The sequence below is a fragment of the Ascidia mentula genome, chromosome 9 (assembly GCF_947561715.1).
Source record: "Ascidia mentula chromosome 9, kaAscMent1.1, whole genome shotgun sequence".
NCBI lineage: Eukaryota > Metazoa > Chordata > Ascidiacea > Phlebobranchia > Ascidiidae > Ascidia > Ascidia mentula.
Window position 1 is genome coordinate 13047209 of NC_138574.1, and position 22187 is coordinate 13069395.

The 22187-nt window shown below is 39.2% G+C and overlaps 2 protein-coding genes across 2 annotated transcripts; both read right to left on the reverse strand.

Moving 5' to 3' along the window:
* Positions 1-732: 732 nt before the first annotated feature.
* LOC145914000 (solute carrier family 15 member 2-like) lies at positions 733-10242 on the reverse strand. The gene is made up of 20 exons (XM_083001774.1): positions 10056-10242; positions 8808-8883; positions 8559-8700; positions 7955-8047; positions 7677-7776; positions 7301-7391; positions 7090-7167; positions 6787-6869; positions 6430-6513; positions 6156-6290; positions 5871-5992; positions 5431-5512; positions 5212-5358; positions 4366-4533; positions 4119-4165; positions 3835-3957; positions 3180-3297; positions 2660-2800; positions 2392-2499; positions 733-1545 (listed from the first exon to the last, which is right to left on the reverse strand). Exons 1-20 carry the CDS (start codon positions 10185-10187, stop codon positions 1312-1314), a joined length of 2304 nt encoding a protein of 767 aa, XP_082857900.1. The 5' UTR covers positions 10188-10242; the 3' UTR covers positions 733-1311.
* Positions 10243-13451: 3209 nt separating this feature from the next.
* On the reverse strand, positions 13452-21121 carry LOC145914001 (solute carrier family 15 member 1-like). The gene is made up of 20 exons (XM_083001775.1): positions 20980-21121; positions 20686-20761; positions 20461-20602; positions 20062-20154; positions 19743-19842; positions 19309-19399; positions 19022-19099; positions 18539-18621; positions 18274-18357; positions 17721-17861; positions 17316-17437; positions 16933-17014; positions 16442-16591; positions 15963-16130; positions 15580-15626; positions 15367-15477; positions 14967-15084; positions 14558-14698; positions 13925-14032; positions 13452-13708 (listed from the first exon to the last, which is right to left on the reverse strand). The coding sequence occupies exons 1-20, from the start codon at positions 21064-21066 to the stop codon at positions 13520-13522; spliced, it is 2211 nt and encodes a 736-aa protein (XP_082857901.1). The 5' UTR covers positions 21067-21121; the 3' UTR covers positions 13452-13519.
* Positions 21122-22187: the final 1066 nt, after the last annotated feature.

Genomic DNA, 22187 nt, shown 5'->3' on the forward strand with positions numbered 1-22187 from the left:
TCTTTGCCCAAATCAACATACTGCACATGGATTAAAGTACAGAGGTTATCGAGTCAGACTCTAAGATATCGATAATTGCGTCTACCGCTGGATGAATAATTAAATTACGAACCCTAGCGCATTGGACGAATTGCGGAACGCGACCTTGGCATGCTGTGTCCCGGATGTACAACGACCGGTGAAATTTATTCGCAAACCTCATGTTATTTGTTTGCATTTTAGTTGTCTAAATTTCGGTTTCTTAACACCCTCATGTATTTTTGCGGTTCACAACATGAAGATAAAGATTTTTTTCGTTCATAAATCTGCTATCAAGCCACTCAGACTTCGACCCCATCCAAAACTCGTAGATCACAAGGTTGCATGCCTTAACTATAATGCAAACAGCAGGACTTTATAGCGGCATTTCCGTATGTGCTTTACGTGCAAGTGGGAACTCAGCACCCGCAATTAAACATTAACCGACTCCGGGTAAACTGCAGGGAACGCTGTTCGAAAATATTTGCACGCTATGTCGCAAGGCACTTGTTATTGAATTAGTGCAACCTCCTAAAACGACGACCTGTGGTCCCACAGGCCTGGGCTACAGTTTTATTGTTATTTGACGCAGTTCCTGGTCTGTTTTGCGCAATTGCTAAGAGTTGGGAATTGTCCTGTTCTTGGTACTTTACTGATTTGATGAACCAAAGTTAATATTTGAGTGTTTTCTTTTTACAAATCAAAAAGTCGAAACTCAGTTGTATTTTTTCAACACGAACATGAAACCAAACTTCAAAACTTCGTTGTTTTTCGAATGTGAAATAAACATGAGGGCAATATTTACAGAAGGAGAACCAGCCTTAGACCTCACAAAAATGTCTAAAACGACGGTAAAAACAGCCAATAAAAACCAACAAAGCAAGCTGTTTCATATTCCTAATTGGTTGTAACTTGACTTGTTCTTAGTACGTTATACGGTAAATACCCCTGCTCAGCACAAATACACTATCGGTAAGGTACTGTATATCGCGACGACGCACCAGACCTTAACCACAGATGCTTGTGGCAAGCATGAGGATTCACTTCATGCGTCGAAGACATAACTTTCAAAAACAAAATTGAAACGATTAAACAAGAGCAATACGCAGGGATGCACAGAATTTTGATTGCTGGATGACTTCACATAAAATATCGACAAGTTGCGACACTAACTATGACGTGACATGAGTGACGTAGAATAATACGTGCATTTAATGTACAGCACGGTATCTTTAATTATGTCAGTCGTCACAGAACTTTGCTCGTAACTATGCAATAAGTGATGTTTTTGGTTTAGAAACCCTCTTCCTCCTCAAAACCTTCGTTTTCTTTCGCTTTACCGTTTGAAGTTTCACTTGTCTTGTCAAAGTCGGTCTTTTCGTTGAAGGAATGTTCGGCGGGAGCCAATTGATCCTCGTCCTCATCAGCGAATTCGGACTCGTCGACGTATTCGTAACGCATTGAGAGAAATATAAACGCGATAGCGGCGATGCCGATAAGTCCAGCGAACAAGAAGTATTCGTCAGCCTAGAAATACACACAGGAATGTTAAAAAAACGGTACCAGTTGTTGTTTTGTTAGCAACTGCTACTCATCAGCGAGGATGAAAGATATAATATATAAAAAACGTTGTGACTTGGTTTGCTTCTGTGGGACTGCTGCTTGTTTTAATTAGGTCTACAACTCTAACGCTTTGTGTGCTGTACAACTTACAAGTGCTTACTTACTTGCAATGCTTTTATTTTATTTATCGCTTGTTATTTGCAGATGAAAGATGAAATTATAAAAACCGTTGTAAATTGTTTAAACTGACGTTTGAAGGTGCTTGGCTAACTTGGGGGATTGTGGTAATATTTAGGCATATTTATCACTGGCGAATTTGCTCTATATCGTTGTGGTCGCTCATTAACCGCGCGAGTACGCGGGACAAGCCATTGTCTATCGCTTTACGTCTTGTGTGCTTTACCTACGGTTAACAGACAAGTTGAGGCAAAACCGACTGTTTGAGAGTTCGTTTTGTAACTAATCAGAGATTGAGGTTCGGCATAAAAACGTTACTTGCAATGGGTAACTTCTGAGTGCCACTGTGACATGCAAATGATTATGTCATTGCAAAAGACTGATGGAAGCTGTATGGTCACCTTAATGTATTAAAAGGGCAGGCCTTTTTAGGGGGGTTAAAAACATATCAAAATACATTCATTTCATTGCTGCGCAAACACTGCTGGGTGACAAAACTCTGAACACTGAACGAAATATTGCGGTATTGCCTCACAAGATGCGTGTGGCTAGGGTAGATTGGTTGCACCAGCAAAGGCGTTCGACGCACATATTATTAAACTATGTTGTCGGGCAAATTGATGAGTCACTGACCTGGTTTGGAATGAGCTTTGCTTCGGCAATGATCAATACAATGATGTTGCCAATGGAAACAGTAAGTAGCCACAGTGATTGGAGGATTGACTTCATGCTTGGTGGGGCCTAAAACAAAACGTAACTTCCGTTTTTGCTGTTTTTTTGCGATGGAAATTTGAGTCACGTCAACTTATACGATTATCTCGTGAATCTTCTGTATTGCATTCACGTGAAGATAAAGAACCAATCAAAATGGATAAAAAATCATGTCTGCAAGTTTCCTTACCTGTGAATATGAAAACTCCAGACCTGTCACAGACAAGAAAACCTCTCCAAGGGTGATTATGAAATACTGAGGAATCATCCAAAATATGTTCACGTCGTTTTGATAGACGTCGGTGTAGAAGTCCATTGTTATGTCGCCAGGCTGTTAAAAAACCATGTTGTATGGTTAAATTTTCTAGACACAAATATCGTGAAGCAAAGCTTTTTCTTAATCCTTCATCCACAAGGTGGTTTGTTAGGTTTTGCAAGTATTAAAACGACCAATGCAAAAACCAATCACGTCCTAATGTGACTGGCTGCGATCCTACGGTAGACAGTGATTCTCTGTGAGAAATAACCGTCACATGGGCGCCTGACTCAATAACCTTATTGGTTTTCATTGGTGCCAATGCCGTTTTAAGTTCCACGTTTAGTTTTATGTACGTGGTAACTATTTGAGCAAAATAAAATTGATTCATTTTGAATTAACAAAACTATTCGGATTTTTTTTAATCTGACTGTTTGAATTGTGGGTCACTTACCAATGTTACAGCTTTTGTTGGGTCGAACTGCCTGAGGACGGCTGTGTACAAACCACCAGTTCCAACTGTGTAGCTGAACGTGGTTTGTATGACTCCTTTTTGTACCTTCAGTTCATGCCTACAAATGAAAGCGAAAATTAACACCATTTATTAATGAAAACAATTCGCACAGTTTACAATTTAGTCAAGTCTGCTGCATAACTACCGAAACATTGATATTTAAGTTGCACCAATATAATAAAGTATTGCCAGATTTTAGATCCACACACACGATACCAGAAGTCATGTCTTTTTCGTCCGCTACAACAGTATTTTGTGCATCAACCTACTGGTGAACGCAATTTTAATCTCATGTAATCAAAATGTATGGCCTCGGTCTTTTAGTATCTTCAGTAATTACTGCACAAAAACTTTGATCTTTCCAAATCATAATTTTCGCTTTAGGTTTATATGCTTTTCTAAATGCAATTATGCCCATTTCTCTTAATCCGTGAGCTGCATACAAATAGCCACTGTTTGTGCCAAGGCCTCGTCATTGCAGTTTGGTGTGGCTGACGGACGATCTTGCCGGCCTTATAGATAGAAACAGTAGCCGTCTGTATGCAGCTTAATTAATTCACAGTGCTCGGTCAATGGTTATATGTACTTCTCTTACAATCCTCTGTTCTTTTGTGCGAGCTCGTATCGATCTCCTGGGTTCAGTGTGACTGGGACGAAACTCGTGTGATCCTCAGGATCCACAAATATTTCAATATCCTCATTCAATGCGTTGAAAACTCTACGCCCCAAAATAATGATTTTTTGTTAACTTGGTGAAGTAGCCGAAGATATTTTGATAAAAGGCGGACTTGGTGCTACAATTACTGCTTAGTGCGATTAAAAATTGCGTAAATTTCAACTGTGGTTGGAGGAATGGATTATAACGGTGTGGGGACTTACCCTATTATAGCTTTGCCGCTGTCAGATTTCTCGGTCGGATGAGAGCCCTGCAAATTGTCAGTTAGGGCGATCAGTTTTACTTATATACAATTGAGCTACTTCAATGCATTATTAAAACACTCCAGACTTCAAACATTTTGACCCAAAAATCCGGAAATCCTTCTATTGGATACGAATCATTCCGAAACGGATTTCTGCTCCTGTATTTTCTTCTATCATATTATATCGGTATCATATTATGACTTACCAAGACACTCTTGAATTCTGAGTATTGGTTTTTGCTGAGGTATAAGTCCATTGCTTCTTTACCCACTAAATTAACCGTTTCGGTGTTTCCCTGGAGTGGGTTCTCGCCGCAGAAATATTCAATTTCGTAAGCTCCAGGCTTTACGATTTGTTCCTTGGTGTCGGTCGCCTGCAAATATTTCATACACCTTACAACAGGACCCAAATTTCAACATATCTTCCGGCAAGAAGTGTTTCGTGTAATCGCATAGCAGGCATGATCGCTTTTTTACTGTCTGATATTAATTAAGTTTGTTTTTTATGTGTCTTTTTGGTAAATATTCCGGCCAATTGCGTGCAAACCATTTTGCCAAATTTAAGCGAATTATTGTAAAAAGTAAATACAATAATGAAGTTGCTGAAAGAATGGCAAAAGGAATGCGTGGTTGATTGGCTTTAGGCAATTGTTGAAATAAGTTTGTTGCGTATTTCAACAAAGCCAAGCAGAACTTATACTTGTTTTTTGTTTCAATCGACAAGACTTTCTCCGCTAGACTGCACTACATTGCAGTTTGAATTCGAGGTATTTTAAGATCACTGATGACGGGGCGGGTGATTGGCAGCATTGACCAAGCGCCCGACCTATATACCAAGCAAAAAACCTGATCGGGATTCGTGCCCAGGACATCCTGGGTTCAAATACTGGTGTGGTAAAAAAAAAAAAAAAAAAAAAATCACTGATGACATTCCAATGTCACCATTTTACAGCTGCATGTTCGCGTAACACATTGAGCATGGTACAGAGACGAAAAGCGTGTTCCGAAAAGCTATTGACATGTTTATACATGGCATGTGCGTTGTATCTTACGTTGCCTGGTAGAATAACAATTCCACCGCTTCCTTCTTCGGAATAATCCTGGCCCATGAAAGTTGGTAGGAACACTGTGCAGTCAGCGGCATTGATGACGCGCAAGCTGGACTGTTGGTTGGAGTCAGGGATCTCGGTCAGATTAATCTGGGTTTGGAAATAAGTATACGTATGACCAGGTGTGTGATGTTTGAAAAGTTTTGGCGGAAAAACACTCACGTCTATCTTCATTTGAATAAGAGCGGCAACAACGAAGGACAATCCAGCCAGGATCATTCCTAGTGTCATACGGCGCAGGGGACTGCATATAAAAATTAGCAAGGTCACAGGTTGTCGGAATTTGTTGATAACAAAGTTACATGGTTTAAATAAAGGTTTGTGGTTTTGTCAACTTATGTCAAAGAGCAACGTTGCTAGGCCTTTTTCCTCGTCGTCATTCGCTAGAAATCATCAACCAGTTCACATGCTATGGTAATCAAGTACTTAATTATTAGCGTAACCAAATCCCGTTATTCCGCAGCCCCTACACGCCCTACATGCAGATCTCGAACCTTTGGTTAAATTCCCCTTAGTTTTGGATGAAATCCAATAAGGCCAACTCAGGTAATCAGCAAAATAAACGCCCACCGTGCAATTGTAGGAAAACTGCAAACACGCACCTGAAGTTGATGTTGAAGTGACGTAAGCAGGGGTAGAGAGTGACCTCAAATAATGGAATGAGGCAAACGATGAAAAGGGGATTGCACAGTTGCATTTGGTCGGGCAAGATCCTCAGACTTCCCTGTGAACCAATGAAGTGATTTATGTTTATAACCATGGTGGTTTATTTTATTTATGGCATATTATTTCAATGTTACAAAGAAGTAATGGAATTTTGTTTGTCTGCTTAATGTAAAAACTGGGCACCACACAAACCGCATGTTAACTTACGAACAATCACATACCACATAACCGTCCATTCTGACGGCTTGGAGAGTCCAACGTGATCCTTGTTGATCAAAAAGCGTCCAGAATAGGGGGAGGGGAATGTACAAAATAAGGATTCGAAGAACGTATTTGATGTCACGAATCAGTTTTGCCTGAAAAAATGAGTAAGAAACCTTTAAGTTTGCTTTATTTCAAAATTAAATAAAATGACATCTCGAAAAATGGTTGCTTCATAAAGAAATAAAAATAAACATGGTTCAGTGCGCAGTATTTTATACAAAAATCTTTTACGTTTGTTCCATCGTCGGCGTAATCCATCCAGTGATCTTTACTTCTTTGTTTTCTTGGAGTGTTCCAGCGATTCTTCCACGCGTGCTGAACAAAATTAATGTGTTACCCATCGAATGTTTAACGACGCACGCAGTGTAGGAACTAAGGGAAATACTGAAAAAACGAATTTGTTTCTCGGTTGATTTTCAATCCCAAGTCGGCAAGTGTTTTGACAAATTTACACCACTGGTTTGCAAATACGGAAACAGGCCCGTGTGTTTATGCTATAGGAGCTACTTTTCCGAGGTGTACCGCCCTCAGTTGATCCCATTACCGAGAAAAGAGTTATGGAAGTGCTAAATACAAAAGTTTTCTTACCCAAACGCAGACCGAAGCTCTCAAGAAAATTCTGTCCGATGGCATGGTTCGTTTGTAGTATTTTGTACCAAGTAGGAAGAGCACTAAACACATTAAAACCCTGGTAAATTTGGTCATAGTTTTATGTGTATCATAAATTGAACTAATCTTTTGGAATAAATTTGAGAAAATATGTTTCGGTGTGTTAAACGGAAGTGTTAAACGGAATTATTCGGAATTTTTATCTTAACTTTGCAATGAACATTACCACGAATATCTTTGTTTTCTTTATTCTACACCTATTTAACCTGTTGATTTACTTACATATGGCAACAACCATAAGGATAGCGGGAATTCCAAATGCCAGAGCGTAGCAATCATCTCCAAAGCACTGCACTTCATCTGTGTTCAAATATGGGGTTAAGGACTCAATTCAACACGTCTTTGTCTACAATTACACCACATAAAATCACACAGTCCACCATTACACCACATACACATACCATAATCTCACTAATTATTTACAAATACATACCACGAATAAGGGGAGAGACGAACGTGGATATCAGACTTCCAGCGTTGATGGCAAAATAGAAGAGAGAAAAGAAACGACGACGGTAGTTTTCCTGAAAACATGCAACTGCTGTCAGTCGATTGCCTCCATATCAGTATGCCACACATCATTAACTCAAACAACACATTTTGCGAGAAATTTGATGAGAACATGACAATACGGGGAACCCGTATATCGTTTGACAATTTTGATCAAACTGACGGTTTCCTCAGTACTCTATCTAACACATACGACTTTGATACATCCAAAATTGATTTTAAAAGTTTAGCGGTCACGCAACCAAAACTGAAATAATTATTACTATAGTTTGTGTTAATGTTTCCGAACTAAGGTTTACCTGATCTGCGTCAAATTGATCGCCACCGAATGCTGATACACACGGTTTTATTCCGCCTGTCCCGATGGCTATAACAAGTAAACCAGCAGAGGATAGAACACTGGAAATCAACATTAAATCATGATTTTGTTATAAACAGTTTGATGTTTGGGTGCAATGAAAATTCAAGCATATTATCGCTTGATTTGCCTGGACTGGAAGATTACGTTGTAGAACGATGGCTGGTTTACTACAAATTCTACAGAATATTCACGCAACAAAATGAAAGTGCTACTCACGCGTGCGTAGTGAGATTTCCTATCGGTCCAACAGCTCCAAGGGTGTTCAGCACCATTCCAATAGCGTACACTATAGAAAGCCATAGAATCGTCCTGTGAAAAAAACGCTAGTTTAATGCGAAAGTTTTAAACAGTTCCTGTCAGTTGATTTAATAACTTGTCAAATAGGCAAAGAACAACCACATAGCAGGAAAGGCTGAAGCATCACTGCTGCTAAGCATAATTTTATCGTTTACGTGACCTACTTCCATCATCCATAACACGTAAATACGTCTGGGTAAATCCACAAATCGAAGGAGGCATCTTATAAGTTTAATTGATTTTATGAAATGTTGCTTCTTTGCACGCCTAGGAAAGGTCTATTTAGGGCCATTGCCCGCCCAAGTATCTAAGTTTAAAATTTGTGTATTTGGGTTTATCGCATTGTGGCTGAACTTTCTTGAAATATTAGCAATTAGTCACGTTTAGTCGTTTTCTGCTTCAAGGGGAATGTTTCAAACCTAAATCTTTATTTAATAGAATATTTAGCAACCACAAAAATTAAGGGCCTGCAACAGCACCGCTCCGAGGTTGCCGAGGTTTCTTGGTAATTTTGTTCACTTACCGGTATTTACCCCACCAAGTGTCAGCAACTACAGCGCCCAACAACGGAAACAGATAGGCAAGCACAGTGAAGGCGTGATACACGGCAGTCGCGGTGTCGTCATCCCACTTTAAGTAGTACTTTAGGTACAACACCAGAATAGCTGAAAGACGTTTGCACGTAATTCTTAATGTACAGGAAATGCGGCGTCTGTGACTCCGATTAAAACCGTATACTACATGTGGTTTACTGAATGTGGGTCGCACTTACTTCTCATGCCATAGTAGGAATAGCGTTCGCAAAACTCGTTGCCAAGAATGAAGAAGATACATCTGGGAAATCCTTTCTGCGAACACAGTAGAAATGTTACTCAAAAACTCACTTTCAAGTTGCCAAATGTGAACTATGAGTTGAAGTACAAAAGTATTCAGTGTGCGTTTTTGTACAAAAGGTTGACGGAAAATCTTTACTTTAATGTCAATCTATTGGACTCCACCAGGAATTAATGGTTTCTAAATTATTGATTCTGCAGCTTAATGTTGATGCGCAGGGAACTGTCACATTATCAAACCAGTCACATCAGCGTTATGGCCACATTTCCTCGAATCAAACCTCCGTGTACTGAGGAAGTGGTTTCAAAACGTATGAATTGTTTCTTACGTGGCTATGTTAACCTTTCTGCCAAACCATATAGTCCTAAGGCTTAAACGGTCAACTCCAATATATTCTTTTAAATAGGATTTTCGATTTAAAACATGACAGCAAATTTGTGTTTGTATTAAAATGCGTTGAAATGTGTGGTTTAAACGTATGCAAGCAAGTCCCAATTCTCGGTATTTTTCTGTTTAGAGCTGTGACTCTGAAAGTGGGGGCGTGGCAGAACTTTGATGGGGCGTAACAGTTTGGTGGGGCGTGTGATTTCGAGACTTAATGAACCACAAGCATTTTGAGCACAAATGTTTTGAGCACAGTCTGATGTAAACTGGGAACCTCGGGTTTAAAAAGTTTCCTATTATTCATAAAGACTAAACCTACAATACCCAAAAACGCACATAGAGATCACGTTTGTTTCGCCTGAGTTATCGCACGATGGTGTGTCAAGTGTCTCGACAACTGCCGAGTGCAATGAATTGGTCGGGATGTTGTGATTGATACTAAGCCAATGCTCCTGTTTGCAAGCAACCTATGGTAAATGCTGCTGTTGCCCCCTTGAACCTCAACAGTGTTGGTGATTTGCATGTATTTACATCACAGACTGCTTAGCGTAGTGTCGGAGAATATATTACAAGCTAGGCACGGAACATAATTAACTTATAGTGCGATAAATTTAAACAGTATGAGGTTATTGGACAACTATAAGCGCGTATTTGCAAAGGGATGGACAGTGACTGAGTAACATAACTTTTAACGTTTTCCGCACCACTTACTGTCGACTTACTCAACCGGGCGAAAAGTTTAAATCAACAGCATCTAATGCTTCAGATAAAGTTCCACAAGCAAAATATTTCTTTCCTTTACCGGTTTCCTTTCTTCAAAGCGATACTTTTTAAGCTGTAGATCGTTTGCAGTCTCTCTGTCTTCACCATTCAGCAACGGCTTATTTTCTTCGCCTTTTCTGTTGATAGCTCCGTTGTAGCCATGTTTACTCATGTCATAAAGCTCTGTAGCTACTTCATGTCACGGTTTGCTTGTGATCTATAGAAGACTGACGTCTACGTCTAAGCTTCTGCGAGGCCTTTTTAATACTGGCGATAGTCTGAAACGCAAGCTGAACAACGACACGGTTGGATTGTTTTCCCTCTGGCTAAGACAGCCGACATTTCCATGAAAGCCTTTCTCTTGCTTTCTAACTGCTTGTAGTAAAATATTTTTTGCAAGAAGTGCAAAATATTCGTACAGGCACAGTCTAAACCATAGTTGATGTTACAAGATGCATAAAATGTTTTCCTCGACAATTGAAGCAGACCTTGCGTACAATATCTTTTACTTTGCTTTTATTTTCTGCGCTTTGTACTTTCACTCTGTATTGGGCGGCACCTTACTAATTAATTATGTCCTTGACTTCGTCTATCTCTTTCAACATACGTGTTTGCCTTACTTTTAATATCCACATATACAACGCACCAAAACAGAACAAGAACCTACAAAAACGAATTCGCGTACACGTTCAGACCGTGGTGCGTATTATAGAGTACCGGGGTGGTTTAAAGTATGCAGCAGGAAAACGTCGGAAAAACCTGTTTGCGCAGTTTATGGTTTCAGTCCTAACACTATATCATCGGCAGCTTAATTAGGCGTAGTAAGTCTTCGTGTGCGCACAGGCATTTGCGCGCATTTAAACGGTGTTTATGGAGTGTAATATCGGTCGTAGAAGCACAACATGCTTCAAAAGAACTTACCGACGGAATATATTCTTCCAGCTGTGAAATCCGGCTACTGCGTCTCTCATTCTCTGCAATGGTAAACAAAGTGTTAAGGTTTAGGGCGAAGAATCTGCGACATCAGTTTATTTTGTAATTATGTTCCTATCGTGTATAAGTAAGGCAGCGTTTCTCCACTGTCAATATCTGGCCAATGCTTTGTCACGTATCCGTGTTTGACAATTGCGGAGAGCGGATTGTGAATGTGATGTACATGCGATAACAAAACACATATTTTATATGATGATGTGATTTCCCACATAGATAAACAACAAGTTTTCAGCGACAGTAAATGCTTCTTAGATGCTGTCGGAATTAAACTTATGCAGATTTGAAAACGCGGGTAAATCCCAAATTTCGTCGATATACTTCCGCAAAACCACGCAGTTTCTTAACCATGCTTTATCATGTATCTGTGTTTGACCATTAAGGAGAGCGGAGTGTGAATGTGATGTACATGCGATAACAAAATCAACAAAGCTCGTGTGAACAGGCTTCGCTTTAACAATGGAGGCATTTGTTTGAAACACAACATAGAAATCTTACCCCGCTCCTCGGAATCTTTTTCCTTTTCCGACATTTTCGTTTTCGCTCAAATGTCGCGCGCGGTTTCTATCTGTGCTTTCCAGCAAAGTTTTTAGTTTTTAAGCAATCCTGTAAATGTCGAAAGAAAAGTAGTCACAAATATGTTAAATTAAAAAGACAGGATCGCCTTTGTATGTCTTCGTAAGCTATTTTGATCCTGTAAAAAGTAATTTTTCGAATTCGCCAAATTATAATGACGTGACTTTTAGTACTTCAAGAAAAAATGCGCCTGCTGACTATAGGAGTTTTTCTGTAAAAGTATGGCTTTAAAACCAGGTATTATCATCCCAACAAAAAAAGTTATTTAATCTGGCCAACTTTATATCTTACACAGTATTTGTTTTGAAATACTAAAGACCACATTTTGTAATTTGGCGCATTCTGGCGCTGCCACACAAAACATTTGCAAACGAGATGCAACAAAAACGAAATTTTACGTAAAATCCATGGCGACGACGCCACTACCTCGAATTGTCCATGACTAACGCGTATTGCGTTGTGTATCAACACTATATACGTTTTGTTTTGTGGCGGTTAGGCCGATAAAACCTCCCTGGTTATATATAGAGTCGTTGTTATTGTGATTAATTTTATGAAATACCGCAAATCATCTCGTCCATGCACTGTTTTAACCAAAAGTGTAGCTGAAATCCTCACAAAATTTAAAAATTTACCGAACTATTCCTCAAAAATGCACAAAACTTTGACCAGATGCGTGCGCGACGCGGGTTACCGCGGTTGTAAGTTGAAGGTGCGCGGCCGAATGGAAAATTTTTGTCGGAAGTTTTTAATTTATAGAAGATTGACGAAAGGTGTTTGCCCGCGATAAGGTTTGGGAGCTCGACGGGAAGAAGAAATCAAAGCGACCTTTGTTATTTGTGACTCGCTTAATTAGTAGCTTAATCTTATCGGGTCGGTGCAAACAAAAGGAGAGGCTCGCGCTAGTGTGGAGTATTTGCACTCCCCGTTGCGTTTAAAAATATTGAAAGAAGTAGTGACGGATCGTTGTGAACGTACAGTAAATCTGCAATTGTAAATCACATGATCATGCGTTGTTCTTGTCTGATGTTGATTTCAGAGCAAACAGTTCTTATGCCTGCGCTGAGGTCCTCCTTTGATTAATCATTGCATACTGTGGTTGTGACGCATTGTTGTGCTCGATATGGAAACCTTTAAAACCGTTTAATGTTCCGCATCTACCGCATTAGGGCTATGTGCTCGTTGTTGTTTTGTCTACCGTTTCACTGGTCAAAATTTAAATAAGTTTCTGGCATATTGAAACAAATGCGATTTCCCACAAGGATAAATAAACAATTTTCAGCAACAATAAATGCTTCTTAGACGCTGTCGGATTTTAAACTTATCCAGATTCGAAAATGCGTGTAATTCTCAATTTTCGTTAATTTTCTGTCGCAAAACCAAGCAGGTTTTCACCGATAACATTTTCGGGAACGAATCTTAAACTTTTCGTGCAATATGTGGTGGTTGAGCGGTTTCTTTCAGATTGCTTCGGAGTTCAAAACGAGTCGGGCACCCAAACTTAAATGGCTTAACTTAGTTCAAAGATCCTTAACCGATCCTTGTCATCGACTACCCTACGTATCTTCTCTACTATTAATATTTGAAGGAGACTGGGGTCGAAAAATGGTTGTAATGCATACAGATTCATATCAAGTTTACACTATCAGTATAGGCTGAGCCTTTCTACCAGCCTGACGTTTTTCACGTGTTATCTTCTTGCGCCACCGTGCGGTTACAATTTTTGCATTGTTTGTCTAAATTTTCACTTTGCCTATATGTAAAGAGCGCAAGCGTTCTATCAATGTAATCACGAGCAAATTAAACCGTGGCCACACACGCAATACTGCTTCAACCGAACATGCAAGATAACCAGGCTCACACAGGGCTATGCAACATGCTTCTGTCATAATATCTGAGGTTTGCTCATAAAAAAATACGAGTTAAAAACAGAAAAAACTACGACGCCAAAAAATCGGGATCTTCCGCATTTTCGCTAATAAACCCGTCAGTTTTGTGTTCGGACAATTGATCTTCGTCGACTTCAGCAAACTTGGTCTCATCCACGTACTCGTACCGCACGGAGAGAAATATAAAGAGGACAGATGCGATGGCGATAAGTCCAGCGAACAAGAAATACTCGTCGGCCTGCAAGGAGACGAATTGTTTCAGAAAATCTAATAAAGTCACTTTTATTTTGCACGCAAGTTACTGCGCACATGAACAATTAACGTTATCCCACGAAGCGTGATTCTTTGCGAAGAAATTACCATCACGTGGACGCCAGAGTCGATAACCTATGAGGTTTTATCGGTGTCCATGCTATATTTCGTAATGGATTGTGAGACATTTTGTGAGACCAACCTGATTTGGAATTAGCCTTGCTTCAGCAACGATCAAAACAACGACGTCACCAAGGGAAACAGTTAACAACCAGAAGGCTTGCAGGATTGACTTCATGCTCGGCGGGGCCTAAACAAATATGTATCACTGTATTGTATTCCATTTCCAACGTGCACCTTATTTACGTTATTTGAGCTAAAATACATTGAGAATAAGGACGCCTGTGGCTAAAACAGTTTACGAGGCCCTAAATAAGGAAGCCTAGTATTTCTACGACGTCCACTTAAAAATAAAACAAATATGTGCTCAGTATATGCCCTATGGCCACCTTGGTTAATAAATGACAATAAAATGTTGACCTAAAAAGCAAGATACATCTAATTTAGCTTGAACAAGCATTTTGCTTTAAGAGACATACATGTTTGTTGTCACAGAATAAAACACAATGGCTAACCGAGGACCAGAATCTCGTACAGCTAATGAGCAAGTATTAAACTACAAAGTTTTTTATTTCTGGATATAAAAAACTGGATATTGTCTTTAGACAAGGGGAATATATAACTTGCTAACGCTACAATACATAATAGTTATTGAGTCAATCATAGTATTCAGGCAAAAATTGACTAAGGGGAATTTATAAAACACTGATCTTACCTGTGAATACGAGAACTCCAGACCAGTTACGGATAAGAAAACTTCTCCCACGGTGATAATGAAATACTGTGGAATCATCCAAAATATGCTCACGTCGTTTTGATAAATGTCGGTATAGAAGTCCATTGTTATGTCGCTTTTCTGTGAATAAATTTAAAAAAATGATGTAAGTCTGTCATGCATGCGTATATACAGCAAGCGTAATTTAAAACTCCCTGGCATTTTGCGACAGTTTTTATTATTCCAAAAAATTCTTGGTTATGAAGGATATGGTGCTCTTCTTGCTACCAGGCTTTGTATTTTTAAAGAATTGTTCTTCTGGCATAAAGTTACGAGATTTTTATTGCGTGATATTTGTAAAAAAAATCTTACATTTTTACACCGTTTGGTGTAGAATGCGCCCACTTACCTGCGTTATATGTTTTACCGGATCGATCTGCCTGAGGACGATTGTGTACAAACCTCCTGTGCCAACTTTGTACTTGAACTTCCATTCTACAGCGCCCTTTCTCACCAACAGCTGATGCCTATTTGAAGCACAAATTTTCTTTCACGATACAGGTCATATTTTTTTTAATAGTTTGCATTTGTTGCAAGCAAGCTGTGCATTGGAACTCCTTGAAAACACTACTTCACATATAGTATAAGATTTCTATAATAAGCAGGGGTGCAGCCCAACATTTGTGGAAACATTAGACCCCGAAACAAAATGTGCTAATCCTCGGATACAAAAGCTGGAAACGTTTAATTCGGTACTGAAAGGTTTACTGCGTTTTGTCAAGTGAAGAAAAAAAGGAAACATCGCTTACGATCCCTTAACGATTGCTGTGAGTTTTAATCGTTCTCCTCTTTGTACAGTCGTGTATATTCCTTTGTCTTTCAAGTAAATTTCTATATCCTCATTCAGTGCGTTAAACACTCTATATCCAAAGGTAACATCATTAAAAAGTCATGTTCAATAAGAAAGTACCACACGTGGTTTTTACGTGTTGGTCATGTCTATTGATATGGGAGGGACTTACCCTATCCATGCCAAGCCGCCGGAAGATTTTTTCGTTGGATGAGAGCTCTGTTAAAAAGTTTATTGTGAAAATGGAGGTTTGCTATTTACATTGGTGTTTCGGTGCTGTATGTTAAATTTACAATCGTTTGTTACTATTGCACCATTACTCCAACATTGCTAGTTCGAATATGTGAAACCTTATCCAAAATTACTATTATTATAAAAAATAAAGAGTGGTTGATGATCAGCATCAGTGCGATCTTGTATCTTAAAATATCACTTTTGTGAGTTATTTTGGATACCTGACAAAATAGGACAGATCCGTTGGTACCATCAAGCAAAATCTACTTTCTAAATGGCATTTCTCCTAATATGAAAACGTACTTATCTTTTGTGACGTACCAGGTAACCGTGAAAAGATGACGACGAATTTTTGGTGACGTAATAATCCATTGCTTCTTTACCAAGCAGATCGACCGACTGGTTGCTTACTTTAGTTGGGTCGTCATTACAATAATACGAAAGTTGGTAATTCCCAGGTCTCATAATTTGTTCTTTGGTGTTGGTCGCCTGTAGAAGAGGTGCAGAATGAACGAGAATGTTATGCATTTTACCTATTAAACGTTATGTACAGGAAATTTTAATGTGGTTTGAATAGCGAAAGAAACTAAACCTTGGTTGCAGAAATAAAAAGTTGACTATTGGAAGAAGTTTTCAAAGTAGAGCAAAACAAATGAAATGTATCAATCTGGAGACAATTTTGACGTTTTAATCAAATTTATGTTACCGGTTTTGTTTTTCGATAATTCTTCAAAGATTAGAACTTATTTCAATTCACATCAAGCAACACAACCAACTGAGAATCAAAATCCCCTCCTTACGTTTCCGGGTGGAATAATAAGTTCGTTGCTGCTTCCCTTGAGGACATGATTCCAATGCAAGTCTGTTGTGAGTGAGACTGTACAGTTGCAGGCATTGATGACACGCAAGCTAGTCTGTTGGGCGTTATCGGGGTATTGTGTCAAGTTGACCTGGTAAAATATTACAATATGTATTTTTGGGCAACGACTGCAACGACTACAACGTCACCGCAGAGTCGAATAGTCTGAGACTGGTACGTTAGCCGAGAAGACCGACGTCAGTCACAAGCTGCACTGGTGAAACTTAATTAGGTCTGAATTACTAAACAGTGAGCACAAGTGTCTACAACGCGGAAGTGTTTCAGGCAATCTCATGACAAGGCAGAATCGCACTACTGTGCAGGTCCTTACTTGGAGATTTTAGCTATCTTTTCTGGATCATAAGGATTTATGAAATTGGAGGGAGTGCTATATAGGGTTGAAAAGAAAAACATCAAAATCCAGTAACTTACGTTTATCTTCATTTGAACAAGGGCAGCGACAACGAATGATAATCCAGCCAGGATCATTCCTAATGCCATTCGACGTAGTTGGCTGTAAACGTAAAAAAAGATATTTTATCGTTTATTTATCGATTCAGTAACAACACCATTGTTTTGAATCACATTGAAGTTTTCTCAGTATTTTTGCATGCAATTATATTTATAGCAACTACGCCAACACATTGTAGGGATTTCCAGCTTATGGCAGTCGTCGTGATTTTGGCTTTTGGATCATTGGATCGCACTCAATGATAAATAAAAACGTGACAAACTCGGAACAAACTTGGCCCAGCTTTTCGACGGGTGGTAATGACCGACGTCCATTAATACAACTAAAAAATTTGGGTACGAACGTGAAGTTGAAGTTCAAGTGACGTAAGCAGGGGTAGAGAGTGACCTCAAACAATGGAATGAGAGTGACGATAAACAACGGGTTGCACAGTTGCATTTGGTCGGGCAAGATCCATAGACTTCCCTGTGACGAAAGATGAAGAAGGCATCACAACAAATCGATATGAATTTATCGCATTGGATCGCCTTGAATAACATATACTTTTACTGTTATAGTAAACCAGTTTTTCAAAAATTTGTATGACAAGAAATGCTGGAAATTATGCAGTCAAGACACCAGAAATTGTTACCAGGTATACTGCAACAAAAACTTTGCAAAACCTTTGATTGAAGTACAACCAATGCCTTTTGAAAGTACAATACATTAAAGCAAAAAATCAACCGTTAACTAAGTAACAATCACATACCACATAACCGTCCATTCTGACGGCTTGGAGAGTCCAACGTGATCCTTGTTGATCAAAAAGCGTCCAGAATAGGGGTAGGGGAATGTACAAAATAAGGATTCGAAGAACGTATTTGATGTCACGAATCAATCGTGTTTGGGCCTGGCAAAGTGAACAGTTACTAAAGTCTAACCAGTCTATTTGAAAAGGTAACCGTGGTTATATATGGGCAAAATATATTCTCCCAAATTATTCCAGGCTGATCCTGTTTTAAAAACATGGAAAGGACAGTGTTTCTTAGGCCCTCACATTCAATACCAGAAGTGTAGGCCTAACCAATTTTCAAAATCAAAAAGCTTTGGAGATTACACTCCATCTCAATATATGCGTTACAAACTTTTCCGTAAATTTCAATAAATTTGTTCTACTGTCACTATTAAACGTTTACTTTGATTAACCGCCAGTCGTTGAATAGCAGGCAAACGTCGGTGAATAAAGTATAGCTTACGTTTAATTGTGCCAGAAGAACAAACTAATAGAAATGCAAAACGCCTGACAGCAACACAATATTTACGTATGTTCCATCGTTAGCGTAATCCATCCAGTGATCTCTGTTTCGTTCATTCCTTGGCGTGTTCCACCGATTCTTCCACGCGTGCTAAGCAAATAGGTTGTTATTGCCCCGGTTTCATACTTATCATTTCTACTAATACGCTGATAGCAGCAAGTAAAAATGATGTAGGTAATTGAAATTTCAAGGATTAGGTTTCCTATTGGCCTGAATGTTTTTAATGGTCAAGCTAGCTTTGACGTCATGGCAAGTAGTTTAGTTTCCTCACCCAAACGCAGACTGCAGCTCGCAAAAATATTCTGTCGGAAGGCATGACTCGTCTGTAGTATCTCGTACCGAGTACAAAGAAAACTGAAAACGGATATTTACCGGTTATATATTGCACTAATTATATACTCTCAATATGATTGAGCTAATTATTCTCAAATACTCGTTTGGTGCAATCTCCCAAGCGTTTGCGTGGATAGACAACTCTCAAAAACGAACAAATAATCTACATCGGGTGCAAAAGATACATAGATTTTATTGTAACCGACTCTTCGCCTACCATGCGACAAGAATTCTTTAGCAGCAATTCACCATATACACACAACCTTGTGAATTACTGCCTTTAGAACCCTAAAGAGGTCTCGTCAGATAGCCGACGAAAAGCCGGTTACTATAAAACCTACGTAACTTTCATGCCCGGAGAACAGTTCTTTTACATTTACAATACCTCTGGTAACAACATTAGTACTAAATCTTTACTTACGAATGGCAACTGCCATCAGGACAGCAGGAATCCCGAATGCCAGAGAGTAGCAGTCATAACCGAAACATTTCACTTGCTCTGTGACCAAAACATGTTGAGGTGAATGGTTGAAAAGCGTATATTGCCAACTACTTGTAACGATTTGTAAATTATTTCGTAAAATAACTGTTATTCTAAGTGAGATGCAGACAGTGCACACTTTTTCGACCTTTAAGGTATCATCAGTGCGGGTTGTGACTGTGGCTCTGGACTAGCTTGCAAATTGTCATTTTAACAGAGATAATTACCACGAATGAGGGGGGAGGCGAACGTGGAAATCAGACTTCCAGCGTTGATGGCAAAATAGAAGAGAGAAAAGAAACGACGACGGTAGTTTTCCTGAAAACATGCAACTGCTGTCAGTCGATTGCCTCCATATCAATATGCCACACATCATTAACCAAAACAAAACGACACTATGCGTGAATTTTAATGAGAACATGACAATACGTGGATTGCAACCCGTATATCGTTCGACAGTTTTGGTCAGACTGACTGCTGGTTAAGTGCAAATATCCAATTTGGTGTTAAGGAGTACGCATTTTTAGAAATTATTTCACAAGCAAATGAAACCAACATATATGTCGGTCTCTATGCGTATAAAATTCATGCTTTGTGCTGTCGGAGAAAGGCAAACAATAGTTTTGTCACAAGTTCGTGGTGAAGTTTTACATAGTTTCACCTGATCTGCTTCGAATTGGTCGCCACCGAATGCCGACACACATGGTTTTATTCCGCCTGTCCCGATGGCAATAACGACTAAACCGACACAGGATAGAACCCTGGAAACCAAACACAACAAACCCCGATAATTTCGCAAAATCCAACCTTGCATGTTTTTAAATCCTTTGTTTAACAAAAGGCAAAAGCAAGCGGTTTAACTGTTGGTTTCCTGAGATTGTAAAATTACGTTACAGGACGATATGGCCTGACACAGGTTTTGCAAAAAGTTTACATTTATGTCTATAATATCAGAGCAACACAATTCCAGCAAAGCTTACGCGTGTGTTGTATGATCTCCTAAAGGTCCAACAGCTCCAAGGGTGTTAAGAACCATTCCAACTGCATACACTACAGAAAGCCATAGAATCGTCCTGTAGAAAACGTAAACAGCTTTAAATTGCGATTTCCTTAAACTTGACGTCACTAAAAAGTTTGCCAAACATTTTAATTTGAGATTTGGAGTTAAACCACTAACATATGTTTGTTAACCCACAAATATCAGAAAACAACGAATTGAAATTCCTGATACATAACTAACTTAGTCTATTTGTTAACCCAGATATTGCTGTTTTGCATTATTCTAAACGGAAACATGTATTGTTTTAACACACCGGGATTCTAACCCAGGATATCCTGACCAGGAATCCCGATCGGGTTTTCAAATAACTCTAACATACCTGTATTTACCCCACCAAGTGTCAGCCAAGATTGCGCCCAATAACGGAAAGAAATAAGCGACCACAGTAAACGCATGGTAAATAGCAGTTGAGGTGTTGGCGTCCCAATTCATGTAATACGTCAAGTACAACACCAGAATAGCTGAAAGTGAATATCATATTTAGCTATTTAACAGAAAAAAATACAGGTATTTTGTGTCAATACAGGAAGAAGGTCACGCTTACTTCGCATGCCATAGTAGGAATAGCGTTCACAGAATTCGTTTCCAAGAATAAAGACGATGTGTTTCGGAAAACCTTTCTGTAAAATTAGTTAAACGCCATTACATGCAGTCAACATACGTTCACAATTTGTGTATTGATTGTCGGTTGATCCACCAGACTTAACTACTAACCATATGCACGTCGACTGGATATATGTGAAACATGCACACTACCTATGTCATTCTTTACGAGCTAAGAAAACGGTTTGAAAGTCTAACCAAAGACTATCACATGCAGATTAAATGCGAAACATACCGGCTTTCCTTCAGTAATTCCACCATTCAGTAATGGCCTCCTTTCACTGTTGCTCTCATTTGCCTCGTCGGTTACATGTTCATTCATATCAAAAACCTGTTGCTATTTCATTTCCCTTTAGCAAGTATAGCCTATGGAAGACTGTAAAGTGCTTGGAGTTTCAACAAGGCTGGTTTCAATCTGGTGCTGAGACAAAACGCCAGCTTTATAAACGCGCGTTTGATTATTTCCCGTTTCACAGGAACAGTTGACGACACTAACCCGGCCTTTCCAGGCCATCTTCATTGTTTATAGTAAAATCGACGTTCCCCGTGTGCGAATGGTTTTTAAATGTTAATTAGACGTAATTGTTCTTCTACTGAAGCTTATTGCCTTATTATACGGGAATTGTCATCTGGACAAGCCCTGTTAACGTTTTCGAAGTTGGCGCTTTAGTCTGCCACTTTTCCGGTGTAAAAATATGCTGGAAATCCCGACATCGGGTTCACGTCATTTGTATGTCTGCGTTCTACAGCTGTCACTCGTAAGGAATCATTGCGCATCAACAAGAAAGTGACGAAAACAATCACAAGACTAACAGATCACGCGATCATGAAATTCCAGAGTCGTGTTTTAAGAATTGCTTTTTTCTTCTGCTGAATGTCACAGCGGGTATCTGACGAAATAACGCTGCACCGTCTTATGCGATAGCAGCGTTCTTTGCGTATCGCGCAGTCGTTGTACGTTTTTCCAATTGGGACCTTGAATTATCCCTTATTTTTCTGCGACAAATACTAATCACTGTTTGGGCATGTTTTGTTCTGTCTCATCTGTTCAAAGCCTTACCGTTGTTTTTATTGTCAGGTAGTTTTGCAGCATAAATTATGATTTGATCTTAGCGAGAAACATCGATTTGGTGTTCACCACATGGAGTTTGTAAAACCTTTGCTGCTATAAGTTTATCAAAACTGTCGCTTGCGTCGAATTCGGTTCAAAAATTCGTCATTGCTTGTTCGACATTTTAATTTAAATCACGACTGATTCACTTCCACTTGCAAGCAAACGACTCTCCATAAAATTGATGCTTAACAGTGCATTAACAGAATCAATAAATGCAAAAAAAGCAGTATTGTAACACAGTTTTACTACAGTGCCGGTTTTTCACAAGGAAAACACAAAGCTTGACTAACACAAGGATTAAATTGCACAATGACAAAGCATACTTTGGT

Excerpts from the sequence above, each read along its gene's own strand:
- LOC145914000 (XM_083001774.1), bottom strand. The coding sequence starts at position 10,187 with ATGAGTAAACATGGCTACAACGGAGCTATCAACAGAAAAGGCGAAGAA. Across the intron at positions 6,291-6,429 it reads ACGCCGACGATGGAACAAAC|GCAAAACTGATTCGTGACAT; the intron begins GTAAAAGATTTT and ends TCATTTTTTCAG. Across the intron at positions 2,801-3,179 it reads CAACAAAAGCTGTAACATTG|CCTGGCGACATAACAATGGA; the intron begins GTAAGTGACCCA and ends GTTTTTTAACAG.
- LOC145914001 (XM_083001775.1), bottom strand. The coding sequence starts at position 21,066 with ATGAATGAACATGTAACCGACGAGGCAAATGAGAGCAACAGTGAAAGG. Across the intron at positions 19,400-19,742 it reads ACCAATTCGAAGCAGATCAG|GAAAACTACCGTCGTCGTTT; the intron begins GTGAAACTATGT and ends GCATGTTTTCAG. Across the intron at positions 15,627-15,962 it reads CATCTTTTCACGGTTACCTG|AGCTCTCATCCAACGAAAAA; the intron begins GTACGTCACAAA and ends ACTTTTTAACAG.